Here is a 16,802-nt window from a genome sequence, read left to right as displayed (position 1 = left end):
GCTGGAGTTACTGTAACTATATCGGGGCATTTGCCCAGTACAAATATCTGTTTTCTGGACATACTGTAATTCGCAGAAACTTATTTAGAATGTTTTTGATTTATGCATTTTGACTCCTCCCCTTGGTAGTTATAACCCTGTTTGTTCTTATTCTGTACTAGCTGAATACCCGTGCTTTGTTACGGAATTTAAAGAATAATGGCAATCTTTGTCAGGCATCTCTGAGCTTCCCCGGATTGATGCTGTCAAAATGCTGGTACTGAGGAGAATAATCCACCTCCTTCTCTGTCCAGGGGCGTATCTACGGAGGAGGGGACCCCTGTGCAGTCTCCGCATGTGGGCCCCCTCTTCTTCTATAGCAGGCAGCGCAGTTAGTGCTCTGAGCACTAGAGAGACTCTGGCACAGTGCCAGAGACAACAGCGCTTGCGCAGGTGTCTGGGAAAATGGTGTGGTGGCCATTTTTCCGGAGACCTGCACAAGCGCTTTAGACTCTGGCACAGTGCAGAGACGCTGATGGATGCCAGAAAGGTAAGTATTGACGAAAAATGGGTGCAGCCATTGTAGATACGCCACTGTCTCTGCCCCGTCCCGCCTCTGATGCTGTCCTGCTCAGTGCTGTAAATGCTGGGACGACAGGCCAAGCTCCGCCTGCTGTATGTTATATATGTAAGGTTTGCAGGGATAGGCAGACTCTATGTCAAAGGGCCCTAGGTCTCCTTGCTTCTCGCTCTCCTTACGGCTCCTCCTTTGAGGTAAAAAGATTTTTGCACAACACTTAAGGTCACGCGTGGTAATCTTAACACAATAGGACTATTTCCATTGTGCCCATCTTCAAGTTTAAGTTCACTACCCCTTCTCACACCCCATGCTGATGGGTTGGACTGAAACGACATAGGGAGTGTCACTTCAACTCAGCAACCCTGAAAGCTATGGATTTTTACATGTCACCCCCTTCCCACCCCCACCACTAGGGGTGCTAGGAGTGTCTTACCCCCACAGTATTTTTTTGCCAGATTGTAAGTCATATGTGTACCAAGTTTGGTGTAAATTGCTCCAGGCATTCCAGAGTTATGCTGGAACATACATACACACATACATCTGTTTTTATATATGCAGATGTACGGATGATCTGCTCAGTAGCGCTTATCTTGATCTGCGAGATGCGCTCGCTATCTGTCATCGTTCTGTGTTTTCTATGTGATTTATGAAAGAGGTTTATTTGAAATGCTGTCTGCACTCCCCACGGTCGTCACTACTCTACCTCTGTTATTGCAGTATGTGCAAACACTTATAACTGTATACAGTCTTTGGATATTAGGAAAATAGACTTTTAATGGCTGCAGATAAAGATCTGTCCTCCGTACAAGGGATGCAGCGGGAAACAGGACACCACTGACCTGCCCTCATTAGACTTTGCTGTCACTTAGGGGGTAAATTTACTAAAGTTTCTAAATCACCGAATTGGTGATGTTGCCTATAGCAACCAACCAGCAGTGGGTCATATAAGAGGAGACATGCAGAAGTGATTACATAAATCTCTATCACTCGGGAAGAGGCTGAAACAAATCCCATCCTGTGGCTGTTTCTGGTTTGTAAGAGAGAGATTCTCTGCAAAATAGATCAATATACGCCTGACTAGAGGATGGCGGGAGCGGGGCCATGTTCTTCAGCATAGATGTAGCGAAGCCAGCAATAAAAACATAAAATTATAGTGCAGCAGTTAAAGTGGGAACTTTCGGGTCTGAACTTTATGGGTCAATACATTTCATTCCTGTAAGTCTTTTCACCCATCCTAGATCTGCTCATTCATAGAGTAGATCAGCGTTTCACCTGGAAGTTATTGATATACTGAGTTTATTTCCTCCAGATAGTGTTGATGGGTACCTCACTATTTTCTTTTACATGTTTTTATTACTAGTGTTAAGGATACTGGGCCCATTGTCTGTCAGGTCACTAGTTGTTGAGCCAAGCATTACCCATCCCTCCTCCGTCCCCTTCCCACCTCTCTCCCTCTTTCTCCCTCTACAACGTAACCTCTACCTCTGTAAGATATGCAAAATAAAATAAATAATGCACAGTAGTGTGTTGTAATATAGGATCAGGTGAGTTGTAAGTGCATACAGTGTATTTGAGATCACACAGATCACTCCTCATCCATTGGTCAATGAATTCAACAATCTGACGTAATTTATTATTTGATGAGTTATATAGGCACACACCAGCGGATGACTCAAGCTGTGCACAGCCCAGTTACTTAATCAGTGGTGCTGGTTTATTGAAGTATACCAAGTACATCTGTACTCACTGTTGCATACACACTGGTTCTCATGGATTGAAGCTTCAGCGTAATGGGGTTCTATACAGCTCACCAGCCAGTAATTATGGTGCAGGATGCTGTAACAGCTTTATATTAGATGATCATCAGTGCTCCCTGGAGCTAAAGTAAGTGGGAGACTTGTGTCTTCATCATGTCTCTTCTCCCACAATACTACAAAGTACTTATTAGACTGAGTCTAAATCCAAGTTGGCTAAAGGACCTAGGCCAAATCTAACATTACCCCCACCACCACCACCACCACCACCTAATCCTGACCTCTCTCCTCCTGCAGCCTAACTCTAGCCTCACCAGGTACCCAACCCGAACCTCCCCTCCTACGGCCTTACCCTAACCTCCCCCCTAACCCTAAGCTCCGCTCCCACAGCCAAACCCTACCCTCCTGCAGCCTTCCCTCCTGCAGCCTTACCCTAACCTCCCCCCTAACCCAAACTTTCCCTCCCACAGTCCTACCCTAACCTACCCCCTAACCCAATCTCCATTCAGGAAGCCTTATCCGTACCTCCCACGTAGCTCTAACCTCCACCCCTGGAGCCTAATCCTAACCGGCCTCCGGTGGCTGACCCTAACTCCGCCAGTATGCTGAATTCCCTGGTGCGCTGAATTCTCCCTCTGATTAGGAGGTTGTGACATCATCAGAGGTCCTGGAACCCAGTTGGATTTAGCATCTACCATACTTATTAAGGATCTACAAGATGGCTGCAGTCACATGGTGCAGGAGTACATCACATTGGAGGACAGACTTCCCTGGGTGCTTCTGCTCAGTAAAGTATGCACAGTGGGAAGAACGCACTGCTTTCTAACACCTTCCCCCCCCCCCCCCCCCTCGCTACAAGCTTCACTTGTCCAAGTCACACAAACATTTAATTTCAGCTTTCTCCTAGTAACCTGTAAGAAACAGAGGCAACAAATAGGACTCATTTCAAAAATGTACATTTTTTTGCACTTGTTCTGTATGCAAATGGCCTGATTTGGATGGGGAACCTTCCACCATACGCTGTTCCGCTCGTTCACACCGGGACCTCCTTAAGGATCTCTGTTGTGCTTGAGATATCATGCTCTAAAAAACCCAGTGGGTGAAGTATTGATTCAAAAGGGCTGCCACGTTAATGGCATTACCCAAACGCCTGAATAGTAAATAGTGGCGGCTTAATTGGCTATTGTGCGTAGGGAGCCACTCGGAAGTCGTTTCATTGTCTCAGCGAGGTCAACCCGCTACCAAACTTCTACTTATGATTTCAAGATATTTTTACGACAATGAAAGAAAATATTAATACTCTGGTTTATTTGTTCATGAATTATTTGTGAAGCTGAGTTTGCTGATTTCCCGCAGCCCTGCACTATTATTGTTTCTTGTATTCATGAACTTTCTGCTCCTCGCCTGGATAAATTGCCGGGTTCTAAATAGCAATGTTATTGTTTTCAGGAAGCCGCTGAAGAAATGCTGCTGAATAGTAACTTTCTAAGCAGAGAAGTTTCTCTGTTTATTTATTGCATTATTAATCATGTGTATATTAGTAAACTTATTCCAGACTTAAAAATGAATTCTGACAAATGACAAACGTGTTCCGTGGAGAGAATAATGCCTTGTATCCCTGTTGTGGGAGAGGTTTAATGGCGCGATGACTCGGAATTTTGTGATACTCTTTTTTTATTTTAAATCAGTTTGTTATGGCACTAAATTCCCATGGGAACATTAAATATCGTTCAATAGATAGATAGATAGATAGATAGATAGATAGATAGATAGATAGATAGATAGAGGCTTGGGACCAGAAGAATGTTGGATATCAGAGTTTTCCGTAGTTTTTAAAGTTTGTATACCATAATGTTTGTACACCATAATTTTTCATATACTCCTTATATACACATAGGGGGAATTCAATTAGCTGCAGTAAATTACCACGGCTAGTTGATCCCACGGGGTGAATTCTATTATCTCCTATAGTTGGCACTATCTGGGAGTTTGTCTCACCTGCTCGGAGGCAGGAGAAACAAAATCTGCGATAAGTCCCGTAATTTTGCAGATAAGTTCCTGGATCCCTGTGTTTTTTCACATGATAACGGGTAAATTTTTTCACCAAAAGAAAAAAAAAACGAACTTTAATTGAATTGCACTATTTTTAAAAAAAAATTTACTACTAGTTTAATGGCAAAACCCTTTCACTAAAGGCACCAAACAACATTAATCGCGTAGTGTAATGGAAATTAATGAACAGCTTAAACATTCTTATGTAAAATTGAATTCTTATGAGCATATACAGTAACGGACCATCAGTCGCAACAGATGGTAAAAGCCAGTCCGCTGTATCCCTAACCAGGTTGCGAGCTCTTAGTGGATGTGTTTCTCATTGTGTTAGTGTAGCAGCTAAATGACACCCTTATCACCCAACGCGTATCATCACAATCAACTCCTTCAGGGGCTAAATCTTTATCCGATGCACTTAGCACTTCAGCAATAATATATATATATATATATATATATATATAAAGCATATGTACATCAACTAGATGCTCTAACAAGCATCAGTGTAGAAAACACCATATAATATAAATATAATAGGGTTATGCGATAGATACACGGATATATGTATTGCAAATAGTTCTTTTAAACAACACATTACATAGATTTTGCACTTACTTAAACTATAGACAGTGGTAGATCTATCTGACATTTCATTTGTTTGCTAGTTAAATAGCACAAATGATCCCTTACTTGGTCCTGTGCTGTTACCGAGGGTTACTGACTTCCATGTCCCCACTCCAGTGTGCTCATCAGAGGAAATTATATTCCGTTGCATTACATTGGCAGGTCACAAACACCAAGTGTCTCTTTCAAATTGCCCGTACGGAGAAAATATATTCTAATCGTCATTCTGACAAGGGTTTCACTAATGCATACGTTGTGCCCTGTAGCCTACCCTAGCGTTTGATCAGCCATTTCCAGAACAATGCACTCAAAGATACTAAGGGGGACGTTTACTAAGCAGTGATAAGAGCGGCAAAGTGAGCCAGCGGAGAAGTTGCCCATGGCAACCAATCAACACTGAAGTAACATCTACAATTTGCATACTATAAAATTATACAGAGCTGCTGATTGGTTACCATGGCCAACTTCTCCACTGGCTCACTTCTCCGCTCTTATCACTGCTTAGTAAATGTCCCCCTTAGAGCCATATTAGTCAGAGAATGAGTGCCCTGCTCTGTACACACCGGGGCTGTTTGCCTGTGATGTATGTGCTAACAAACAAATGTCTCCGCGCACAAAACCTTACAGGCTTTGTAGCGCTGGAAAGTTACTCTTACTGGTAAGCGAATATACATTTTGGTGCCCCTTAGTGGACCCTTAAACAGCTGCCAGGATGTAATGCAGTGCACCAGTCTGTCTTTGATAATCTGTCCAGCACTCACCCTACATTAACCACTCAGATGGTGACGTCGCATGGGGTGCAAACGCAGCCAGAAGTGCTTCAGCTGGCCGGGTCGCATCACATGCGACCACACTGCCCTGCTCTGTGCCCCGGCTTTAGAAGATAAGTTCCATTCTGGACGGATCTCTTCTGACTCCCCGGATTCCCTGGCAGTGATATCGGTTGTCAGTGACTACCGACATCACTTCCAGAATTGCGCCCAAGGATGCCACGCAGCTGTGCTATCTACTGCAAAGAGGCCAGGAAATCTCCGTACTCACATGAAGATCCTGGCCCCATCCCTTCCCAACAAAGGCTTCGACATGCCTACGTTTTGGCAAACGGAGGCCGTCGCCAGGCTCAAACGGCATCAGACTGTCAATCGCTGACAGTCTGATGCCGTAGTGTGACCGACATTGCAGACCAGTACAGAACATGCGCAGAACATCAGCAGCATACGCAAAAAATCTGAGTTAGCCTATTCTCTGCACGTTTATCTTTGGGCCCTTTGTAAATGAGCTCCACATTCTCTGGCTCAAATGGCAAATTATGGGGGTCATTCCAAGTTGATCGCACACTGCCGATATTCGCTGCGCTGCGATCAGGTCTCTACAGCGCATGCGTATGCACCGCAATGCGCACGTGCGTCGTACGGGTACAATGCGGATCGGTTCTGAGCTATGGATTGGACGAAGAATCTATATGCACAGCCGATCACAGGAAGATTTACAGAAAGAGGGTGTTTATGGGTGTCAACTGACCGTTTTCTGGGAGTGGTAGGGAAAACGCAGGCGTGGCCAGGCCCTGGGTGTATGACGTCAATTCCGGCACCAAAAAGACTGAAGTGATCGAAGCGGCTGAGTAAGTTCTGAGCTACTCAGAAACTGCACAAAATGTTTTTCCAGAGCTCGGCTGCACAGGCGTTCGCACACTTGCAAAGCGAAAATACACTCCCCTGTGGGCGGCGACTATGTGTTTGAACGGCTGCTAAAAACAGCTAGCGAGCGATCAACTCGGATTGAGGGCCATAGTGCAGCATGTTCCATTGCGCTTTACAATTGGAAACAACAGTGATGAAACAAAACTGGGTAATAATAACAGACAGACACAGAAGTAGGAAGACCCTCCACACAAGCTTACAATCTACAGGGAAATAGGCATTGATACACAAGGATAGGTGCTACCTATTGCATAATTGTCCACCAGATTGCAAAGGTTCTTGGTGGGATGTATGATATGATCACCCAGCGATGTTGGCCAAGGGTCAGGAGGAAGGGAAAGTGAAGAAAGAGAAGCTATGGGCAGGATGTAATAACATACATCACCCCCCATGTCTGGTCATTATAGCGATGCTAATCGCATATGTAACATATGCAATTAGTATCGCAGTGCGATGACAGAGGCCCCCTGCAATACCTGTGAAAGGGTCTCCGGGTGTCTCCGTCACCTCCCAGCCTCAGGGCAGCCAGTCCCGGGCTCCTCCTCTCTACAGCCGGAAGAACAACTAGCTGTGCTGCGGGGGAGGAGGACTTGGGGGCAGGGCCGGCTCCAGGCATACTAGCACCCTGAGCGAGAAAATGTAAAAGCGCCCCCCAACCCCTATGCGCGCGCCGAAGGCGCGCGCGCTTCGGGAAAAGTGGGCGTGGCCTCCTGGGAAAGTGGGTGTGGCCTCGTAACTTCATATTATTAAACTATAAATAAATATATTTTTTCACACCCCCTCTATGCACACAATTAGCAGCCTTATGCAGAACAGCCACAGTAGTGTTCCTTACACACAATGTCTCCAGTGTAGTGCCAGCTACACATGACATGCCCCGCAGCAGTGCCAGCAACACATGACATGCCCCGCAGCAGTGCCAGCTACACATGACATGCCCCGCAGCAGTGCCAGCTACACACAATAGACCCCCAGCAGTGCCAGCTACACATGATAGTGTTCACGTTTTAGGGCAGGGTGCTGATCACAAGGAGGGCACATTTTTAAGTAAGGAGGGCAAAATGATGTACATACTGTAATGCTTGGTGCTCCTCCACCCACATGCTGAAGCAGGGACAGTGCGCGCCGAAGGCGCGCAGCAAAAATTTAGGGGCGTTGCTTCGTGGGGAAGGTGCATGACCACAGAATAGTGGCAATTCGCATTACACCACATAGTAGTGCAGCTAATACACTTTGCACCAGGTAGAACCTCCTATACACTTTGCGCCAGGCAGAGCACGTTAGACACTTTGCGCCAGGCAGAGCACGATAGACACTTTGCGCCAGGCAGCACACGATAGACACTTTGCGCCAGGCAGCGCACGATAGACACATTGCCTAGCCACAGACGCCTAGTAGATACACTACATGATATGCCCCCCAGCAGTGCCAGCTACACGTGACATGCCCCCCAGCAGTGCCAGCTACACGTGACATACCCCCAGCAGTGCCAGCTACACGTGACATGCCCCCCAGCAGTGCCAGATACATAAATGGCCACACAGTGCAGATATGCCCCCAGTGCCAGATACATAAATGCCCCCACAATGCCAGATACATAAATGACCACACAATGCCAGATACATAAGTGCCCCCACAGTGCCAGATGCATCAATGACCCCACAGTGCCAGATACATAAGTGCCAGATCCATAAATGCCCCCAGTGCCACAAAACATAAATGCCCCCACAGTGCCAGATAAATAAATGCCCGCCGTGCCACAAAACATAAAAGCCCCCACAGTGCAGATATGCCCCCACAGTGCCAGATACATAAATGCCCCCAGTGCCAGAAACATAAATGCCCCCACAGTGCCAGAAACATAAATGCCCCCACAGTGCAGATATGCCCCCACAGTGCCAGAAACATAATGCCCCCACTGTGCCAGAAACATAATGTCCCCACAGTGCAGATATGCCCCCACAGTACCAGAAAAATAATGCCCCCACAGTGCAGATATGCCCCCACAGTGCCAGAAAAATAATGCCCCCACAGTGCAGATATGCCCCCACAGTGCCAGAAAAATAATGCCCCCACAGTGCAGATATGCCCCCACAGTGCCAGAAAAATAATGCCCCCACAGTGCAGATATGCCCCCACAGTGCCAGAAAAATAATGCCCCCACAGTGCCAGAAAAATAATGCCCCCACAGTGCAGATATGCCCCCACAGTGCCAGAAAAATAATGCCCCCACAGTGCCAGAAAAATAATGCCCCCACAGTGCAGATATGCCCCCACAGTGCCAGAAAAATAATGCCCCCACAGTGCAGATATGCCCCCACAGTGCCAGAAAAATAATGCCCCCACAGTGCAGATATGCCCCCACAGTGCCAGAAAAATAATGCCCCCACAGTGCCAGAAAAATAATGCCCCCACAGTGCAGATATGCCCCCACAGTGCCAGAAAAATAATGCCCCCACAGTGCCAGAAAAATAATGCCCCCACAGTGCAGATATGCCCCCACAGTGCCAGAAAAATAATGCCCCCACAGTGCAGATATGCCCCCACGGTGCCAGAAAAATAATGCCCCCACAGTGCCAGAAAAATAATGCCCCCACAGTGCCAGAAACATAAACGGCCCCACACAGTGCCAGACAGATTTTAACTTACCTGTCACTGCGGTGCTGCTGGGAGCAGGGAATACTGCTGTGGGCGCGGGCGGGCCGCGGACGGAGGATCGAAACTGTCTGCACGCTATGCACGCTGCGCCGGCGTCCAACGTCAGACGCCGGCGCCGCACAGCGCGCTGCATAGCGCACACAAGCGGCCGGGAGTGGGACACACAGAGGCTGGCTCCAGGCAGGAATATGGCGGCCGCAGCGTGCGGCGCCCTGTAAGAGTGGCGCCCCGCGCGGCCGCTCTAGTCGAACATGCCTGGAGCCGGCCCTGCTTGGGGGACTGGAAAGCACGCCGGGAGGCTGACAGCATGCAGGTGAAGGGAGTCGGCGTGAGTGGTGCAGGGCGGCAGTAAGAAGCCCATAGGCTTCTATAGAGTATCTCCATAAAAAGATGGCAATACCCCCTGCAGCGGTAAGTGGGTGGCCAAGGTTTAGTACATTAGAAAATGCGGTTAAAACCCTGAAAACTATTAGTGGTCGACCTGACTGTTGACCTTTTAATCGTTGACCTATTGTCCGAATACCCAGACTTTGATAAGCTGCCTGAAGAGGTGAGTTTTCAGGGAATGCTTGAAGGTTTGGAGACTAGGGGGGACATTTACTAAACAGTGATAAGAGCGGAGAAGTGAGCCAGTGGAGAAGTGGCCCCATCAACCAATCAGCAGCTCTGTATCATTTTATAGTATGCAAATTAAAGATGTTACTTCAGTGCTGATTGGTTGCCATGGGCAACTTCTCCACTGACTCACTTCTCTGCTCTTATCACTGCTTAGTAAATGTCCCCCCTAGAGGAGAGTCTTATTGTGCGTGGTAGGGCATTCTACAGAGTGATTTCTGCAGCCGGAGAGACCCAGCAATAAAGTGTCGGCAGGAGATTGGGGTGCCTGCAGCTGCAGTACTCCATTCTGCAGCTGGACAGCCTGAGGGGAAAATTATTACTTCCCGAAAAAACTGTCTTTCTAAAAAAAAAAAACAGTTTTTCAGAGGTTTTAATTTTCTCACGGTGGCAAAATGAATAATGAAAAAAATTGTGAGAGAATACAATGAGAATTGAAAAACAAAAATTCTCATTGCACAATGGGGGTCATTCCGAGTTGTTCGTTCGTTATTTTTTTTTCGCAACGGAGCGATTAGTCGCTAATGCGCATGCGCAATGTCCGCAGTGCGACTGCGCCAAGTAAATTTGCTATGCAGGTAAGAATGTTACTCACGGCATTACGAGGTTTTTTCTTCGTTCTGGTGATCGTAATGTGATTGACAGGAAGTGGGTGTTTCTGGGCGGAAACAGGCCGTTTTATGGGTGTGTTTGAAAAAACGCTACCGTTTCTGGGAAAAACGCGGGAGTGGCTGGAGAAACGGAGGAGTGTCTGGGCGAACGCTGGGAGTGTTTGTGACGTCAAACCAGGAACGACAAGCACTGAACTGATCGCACTGGAAGAGTAAGTCTCGAGCTACTCAGAAACTGCACAGAGAAGTCTTTTCGCAATATTGCGAATCTTTCGTTCGCAATTTTGATAAGCTAAGATTCACTCCCAGTAGGCGGCGGCTTAGCGTGTGCAAAGCTGCTAAAAGCAGCTTGCGAGCGAACAACTCGGAATGAGGGCCAATGTTTTCATGTTGAATATGCCCCTAGGCCACTTAAAATATTTGAACAAGCACTAGGAATTGTCCCAGATAATTTTTACATATTTGTTGATAAATGAGCCAGGTCAGGATTCTGATGGGATGACTACAATTTTGCAATTAACCAAAGCAATTCCACGCTCTATGAAAGTGTCTTAGTTATTGCTATATATTCCTGAGTCGGTGACCGGAGATCTGGGGGAGGTGGGAGGTTAGGCTAGATGTGTAGAGGTGAGGTGAGTCTGAGAGGTGGTGCTGACCTCTCCTCACCAGAGGAATGGCCGTGCCTGGGGGTAATATCTGCTCCTTCTCCCAGCAACGATAGCGTGGAATCTTTTACTAGTAATGCACATGGATTTTCCTGCAAAGGGACAAGGATTTCAGCTAATAGAAATGAGTAAACCTCTTGTTGATGGAAAACTGTAATATTCAGCATTTTTATTCTATTCTCCGAAGAACATTGCATTATAGAGAGATAATGAGGACGCCTGCGTTCTTGTGTAATGTCTCCTCGCACAAAGACCTTTTCATATCATTTTTAAGAACGATAGAGCTGGGTCACCACCGAAACACTCTCTGCATAACCGGTTTATGGAAGACGTGAGACGTCCAATTAGGTGTCTCCTATTCTTCTAGTCTTTATTTTACTTTGTGCCTCGTTATTATGCGTCGTTTTGGAGTGTTTTATGCTTTTTTATTACATTGCTCTCTAAGCTGTGCACTCATACACAGAGGGGAATATGTATCAAATCTTGGAGAGAGATAAAGTGAAGAGAAATAAAGGGTAATGTAGTAATCCTTGGAGAGAGATAAAGTACCAGCCAATCAGCTCCTTACTGCCATGCTACAGGCTGTGTTTGAAAAATGAGTTAGTAGCTGGATGGTTGGTACTTTATCTCTCTACTTTATCACTCTCCTAGGCTTAACCCTTAATCCTAGGCTCTCTCCACTTTATCACTCTCCTAGGCTTAACCCTTAATCCTAGGCTCTCTCCACTTTATCACTCTCCTAGGCTTAATCCTTAGTCCTAGGCTCTCTCCACTTTATCACTCTCCTAGGCTTAATCCTTAGTCCTAGGCTCTCTCCACTTTATCACTCTCCTAGGCTTAATCCTTAGTCCTAGGCTCTCTCCACTTTATCACTCTCCTAGGCTGTGTTTGGAAAAAAATGTCAGGGGCTGATTGGTTGGTACTTTATCTCTCTCTAAGCTTTGATACATAAAACCCCGGAGAGTCCTATATGTATTGACAGATAGATCAATGTACGAGTCAAGAGCAAGTCAGTGAAATCAGCACTCTTCTCCGCTGTACTAGGTATATGTACTGTACAAGGGCCCTCATTCCTAGTTGTTCGCTCGCTAGCTGCTTTTAGCAGCATTGCACACGCTAGGCCGCCGCCCTCTGGGAGTGTATCTTAGCTTAGCAGAATAGCGAACGAAAGATTAGCAGAACTGCTAATAAATAATTATTTGCAGTTTCTGAGTAGCTCCAGACCTACTCACAGATTGCGATCACCTCGGTCTGATTAGTTCCTGATTTGACGTCACAAACACGCCCTGCGTTCGGCCAGCCACTCCCCCGTTTCTCCAGACACTCCCGCGTTTTTCCCTGACACGCCTGCGTTTTTTAGCACACTCCCGGAAAACGCTCAGTTACCACCCAGAAACGCCCCTTTCCCGTCAATCACTCACCGATCAGCAGTGCGACTGAAAAGCGTCGCATGGACACCAGCAAATCTACTAAGTTTTTAGTTAAATAACTAAGCGCATGTGCCCTGGGTGCCTTGCGCATGCGCAATTAGCAACAAATCGCATCATAGAGAAAATCGGCAACGAGCGAACAACTCGGAATGACCCCCAATGTTCTACCAGCTAACATACACAGCAGGCAGTCTTACCTTACCTCTGCAGGTCTGCCAGTGTTCCCACTGCAGCTGAACAATTAAAATGTTATGCTCCAACAAGTGAGATTCACAATTCCAATTAAAAAACCTAATATGCTTCAAAATGAAGTACAGTGTCGTGCTTTCAATTACTGTCATGAGGTGTGAATGTATCTCACTCAGGGCCAGTTCTAGCCCTTGTGGCGCCCCAGGCGAAAATAGGGGCGTAGCTTCATAAAGGGGCATGGTCAGGTATGCTCCTGTAGAGTTGTGCCCCCGTTTGTGCCCCCTAGTTTGTGCCGCTTACAAAAATTTTTTTTTTTTAATTATAATTCATTAATACCATACCCGCTCCTGATTCCCGACCGCTGCTGACCTCCGTCTCCGGCCACCGCCGCCGCTCCTCGGATCTTTGGGAGAGACGTCATGACGTCTCTCCCATAGCACAGCATAGACACTAGAGGTCAATTATGACCCCTAGCTTCTATGTGCCAGTCCCACAATGCCGTGCGGTGCGCGATGACGTCATCGCGTACCGCACAGCAGTGACAGCACAGCACCGAGGGGCACCACCAGTAGCGGATCTTGCCACGGCGGTGGCGCCCTCCGGATGGCGGCGGCGCCCTGGGCAAAAATCCTGTGTGCACGTAGCAAGATCCGCTACTGATCTCACTCTTACAGTTGTTTTCAGTCAGTAATGTGCTTGCATTGCATTACACATGGGGGCAGCCATTTTCAGGGATACACCAATACAACCAATCAATTCCCTAGTAGCCAGTGACATCACTGAGGCATGAAAATGGCTGCCTCCATTCAGTATTTGTTTCAGTGACGTCTCTGGTTACTAGTGAATGTCAAAGTTACATTCTGATTAATATTTATGTACAGTGTGACTCCATTGTGTGGTAATAATGTATAATGTATGTAATGCACAACGAGAAGCAATGTACTGCAAGTATAACCGATCTATTTATTAATATGCGTATGATTTTTTTTGCTTTATATAATTCATTTGTATTAATTTACTAATGTTTGACATGTATATCTATTTCAGTAAAATGACATCAGCAACATCCCCAATCATTCTGAAATGGGACCCCAAAAGCCTAGAGATTCGGACCCTCACCGTGGAGAGCCTTCTGGAACCACTTGTTACCCAGGTAAGACTCAGAGAAGTCACGTCAGTTTATTGGAACAAGGTATTAGCAAATAAGTTTACATTTAAAAATTAGGGTGCATGGCTACATCCTATAGAAAACATGACCGCATTCCGGGAACCACTGCTCCCTAACTTACATGCCATGTCGGCACTCAACATGGTCATGCCCATGACTTGCTGTGTCGGTATAGCCAGGCTGTGCCCTTGTTGCCCCTAACTGCTGTGGGATTTGGATTTTTAGGGTGCATCCAATGAGAAATAGGTTCCCATAACCTGACTGTCTTGGTAAAGCTGTACTGATTGGATTGTTGTATTAATTATGGTGACTGGACTCAGCTGTTGTGTTGTCAGCCGGATATAACGTCTGTATGTAGTTTATCTAGAGTAAAGGTCACTAACACTGCGGAGCCAGATATTTTGTGGCCAGAACAAAATTCATGGGTGTACAGCCTGTCAAGTACCTGGGATCCAGTGACATCACTTCTATAAGTCTCTGTGATGTCACTAGCTTCTGCTGAGCTGATAGGCTAGACATCTTTCCTTCCTACGCAATGGCTGACTGCGCTGCGCACCACCCAAATGCTCACCGTAAGGGAAAATTAAGGGGTAGATTTGTCAGAGCTGGGAGAGAGATACAATTTAGAGAAGTAAAGTACAACCAATCAGCTCCTAACTGTCATTTTTCAAACACAGTCCCTGTAACATGGCCGTTAGTAACTGATTGGCTGGTACTTTAAAACTTTCTCTACTTTATCTCTCTCTAAGCTTACTCATTCATGGAATCTAAAGCAACCGCACATTGTAGCTGGGAATGAAGGATTTGTGAGCAGTATCCCAGAAAGAATGGTGCGATTGTCGTTATCCGTGTGCTGTTCCTAGGGAATCAATAAAGTTATTTTCTTTTGAATAAGACTATACTTGGCTGTATTGTCTGTAGTACCGTGTTACTTGTGAGAGGTGTTATTGTTACTAGCGCTTGTTGCTGTGCTGTCATTGTGTCAGCTATTATGCTTTGCACCTTTCCAGAAGTAACGGAAAATAATCATGTTTGATAGGTTGTAGCAGAGAGTGGACTGCTCTTGTGTAACGCTATCAGATGTGCTCAGCTATAGTATCTCAGAGGGGTTTATTCAATTAGGGGTGAAGTGTGAGTGATGCCGGCAATGCGATTATGGTGACTGTGTTGGAAGGCCAGCAACGACACCCTAAATTGCCCCGATTACGATTACACTCCTAAATTGCAGGGGTGTGTATTAGCATGCAGTATGCATATGTATGCCATAGAGGCACACTAAAAGCGCAAGCATCACTGCTAATTGAATTGCCCCCAGAAAATCAAGACATAGAGGGAGGACTCCAGGGTGCAAGGACACAGTCTGTGTAGAAGAAGTAGGGAGACCTCTCAACCATATTGTCTGACAGCCGCGCCCCCCTAAAATACCGATTCCTCTGTAATGACTTGGAGCGTGAGGGATTTTGAAACTAATAGAAAATGAACATTTGTACGTACCGAGCTGCAGAACCGATTTAGATGCACTGTAGCAGAAATGTAAAGGGGTGTTCCCGGGAGGTAACAAGGGGGTGTATAAACAGACACCCAGAGATGTTGCATCCTATGGGCGTTACGCTGAAATACTCAGACAGAGAAACCGGCTCTGCAGCAGCATAAGCATAAAGTCGCAGACGCAACTGCGGCAAGAGACATAATGACGGGCAGAATGCGTCCGACACGTAATCAAGCCCTAAGGGTGAAAGTGCCCAAAATACATGTCCTGGTTTCAGTGTTGGACTGAGGCATAATGGGCCCACCTGGGGGAATGCAGTGGTAGGGGCCCGTGTTTAGAGGTGTGGCCAGTCTCCTGAAGGGGTGTGGCCAGCCACCACATTGGTTTGCTTAACCATGAGAGAGTGCATGGGCTGGGCCCCTTGATAAATATATATATATATATATATATATATAGTAAATAGTGCTAATGCATGCATGATAATGTACCAGATTAATACACCATAGTCCTGTGCAGTATAAGGTAACATGTATAATGTACAATTCAAGTGCACAGTCTGGAACCTGATCTATAGTGGGGGGGAAGGGGGCCCCAGACAGTGGGGCCCACCGTTGGTTTACCATGTGCCCCTGTGGGCCAGTCCAACCCTGCCTGGGTTCACCGCTGACACGGGGGAACGTTACATTCACCTGTGTCATTGATAGGATAGTCAGCTTTCTCACATTTACTAAGCAGTGATAAGATCAGAGAAGTGAGCCAGGGGAGAAGTTGCCCATGGCAACCAATCAGCACTGAAGTAACATCTATAATTTGCATACTATAAAATGATACAGAGCTGCTGATTGGTTGTTGGGGAAATTTCTCCACTGGCTCACTTCTCCGCTCTTATCACTGCTTAGTAAATGTTCCCCTCAGTTATAATAAGAATTTACTTACCGATAATTCTATTTCTCGGAGTCCGTAGTGGATGCTGGGGTTCCTGAAAGGACCATGGGGAATAGCGGCTCCGCAGGAGACAGGGCACAAAAGTAAAGCTTTCCGATCAGGTGGTGTGCACTGGCTCCTCCCCCTATGACCCTCCTCCAAGCCAGTTAGGTACTGTGCCCGGACGAGCGTACACAATAAGGGAGGAATTTTGAATCCCGGGTAAGACTCATACCAGCCACACCAATCACACCGTACAACTTGTGATCTAAACCCAGTTAACAGTATGATAACAGCGGAGCCTCTGAAAAGATGGCTCACAACAATAATAACCCGATTTTTGTAACTATGTACAAGTATTGCAGAT

General features: G+C 46.4%; 1 protein-coding gene and 1 long non-coding RNA gene across 7 annotated transcripts in view; one reads left to right on the top strand and one right to left on the bottom strand.

The window, feature by feature from the left end:
• CTNNA2 (catenin alpha 2) overlaps positions 1–16,802 on the top strand; it is a 2,737,142-nt gene that overhangs the window by 524,235 nt on the left and 2,196,105 nt on the right. For all 6 annotated transcript variants that reach the window (XM_063925313.1, XM_063925315.1, XM_063925316.1 and 3 more), the window contains one exon: positions 13,902–14,007. In XM_063925313.1, the coding sequence (XP_063781383.1) occupies positions 13,906–14,007 (102 nt within the window). In that variant the 5' untranslated portion in view covers positions 13,902–13,905. The remainder of the gene's footprint in view (positions 1–13,901; positions 14,008–16,802) is intronic.
• Positions 1–16,802, bottom strand: part of LOC134930166 (uncharacterized) — a 107,503-nt gene that overhangs the window by 42,743 nt on the left and 47,958 nt on the right. The gene's annotated exons all lie outside the window — the stretch shown is intronic.

The sequence above is a fragment of the Pseudophryne corroboree genome, chromosome 1, assembly GCF_028390025.1.
Source record: "Pseudophryne corroboree isolate aPseCor3 chromosome 1, aPseCor3.hap2, whole genome shotgun sequence".
In the NCBI taxonomy this organism is placed as follows: Eukaryota; Metazoa; Chordata; class Amphibia; order Anura; family Myobatrachidae; genus Pseudophryne; species Pseudophryne corroboree.
This window is presented reverse-complemented; position numbering and strand designations above follow the sequence as displayed.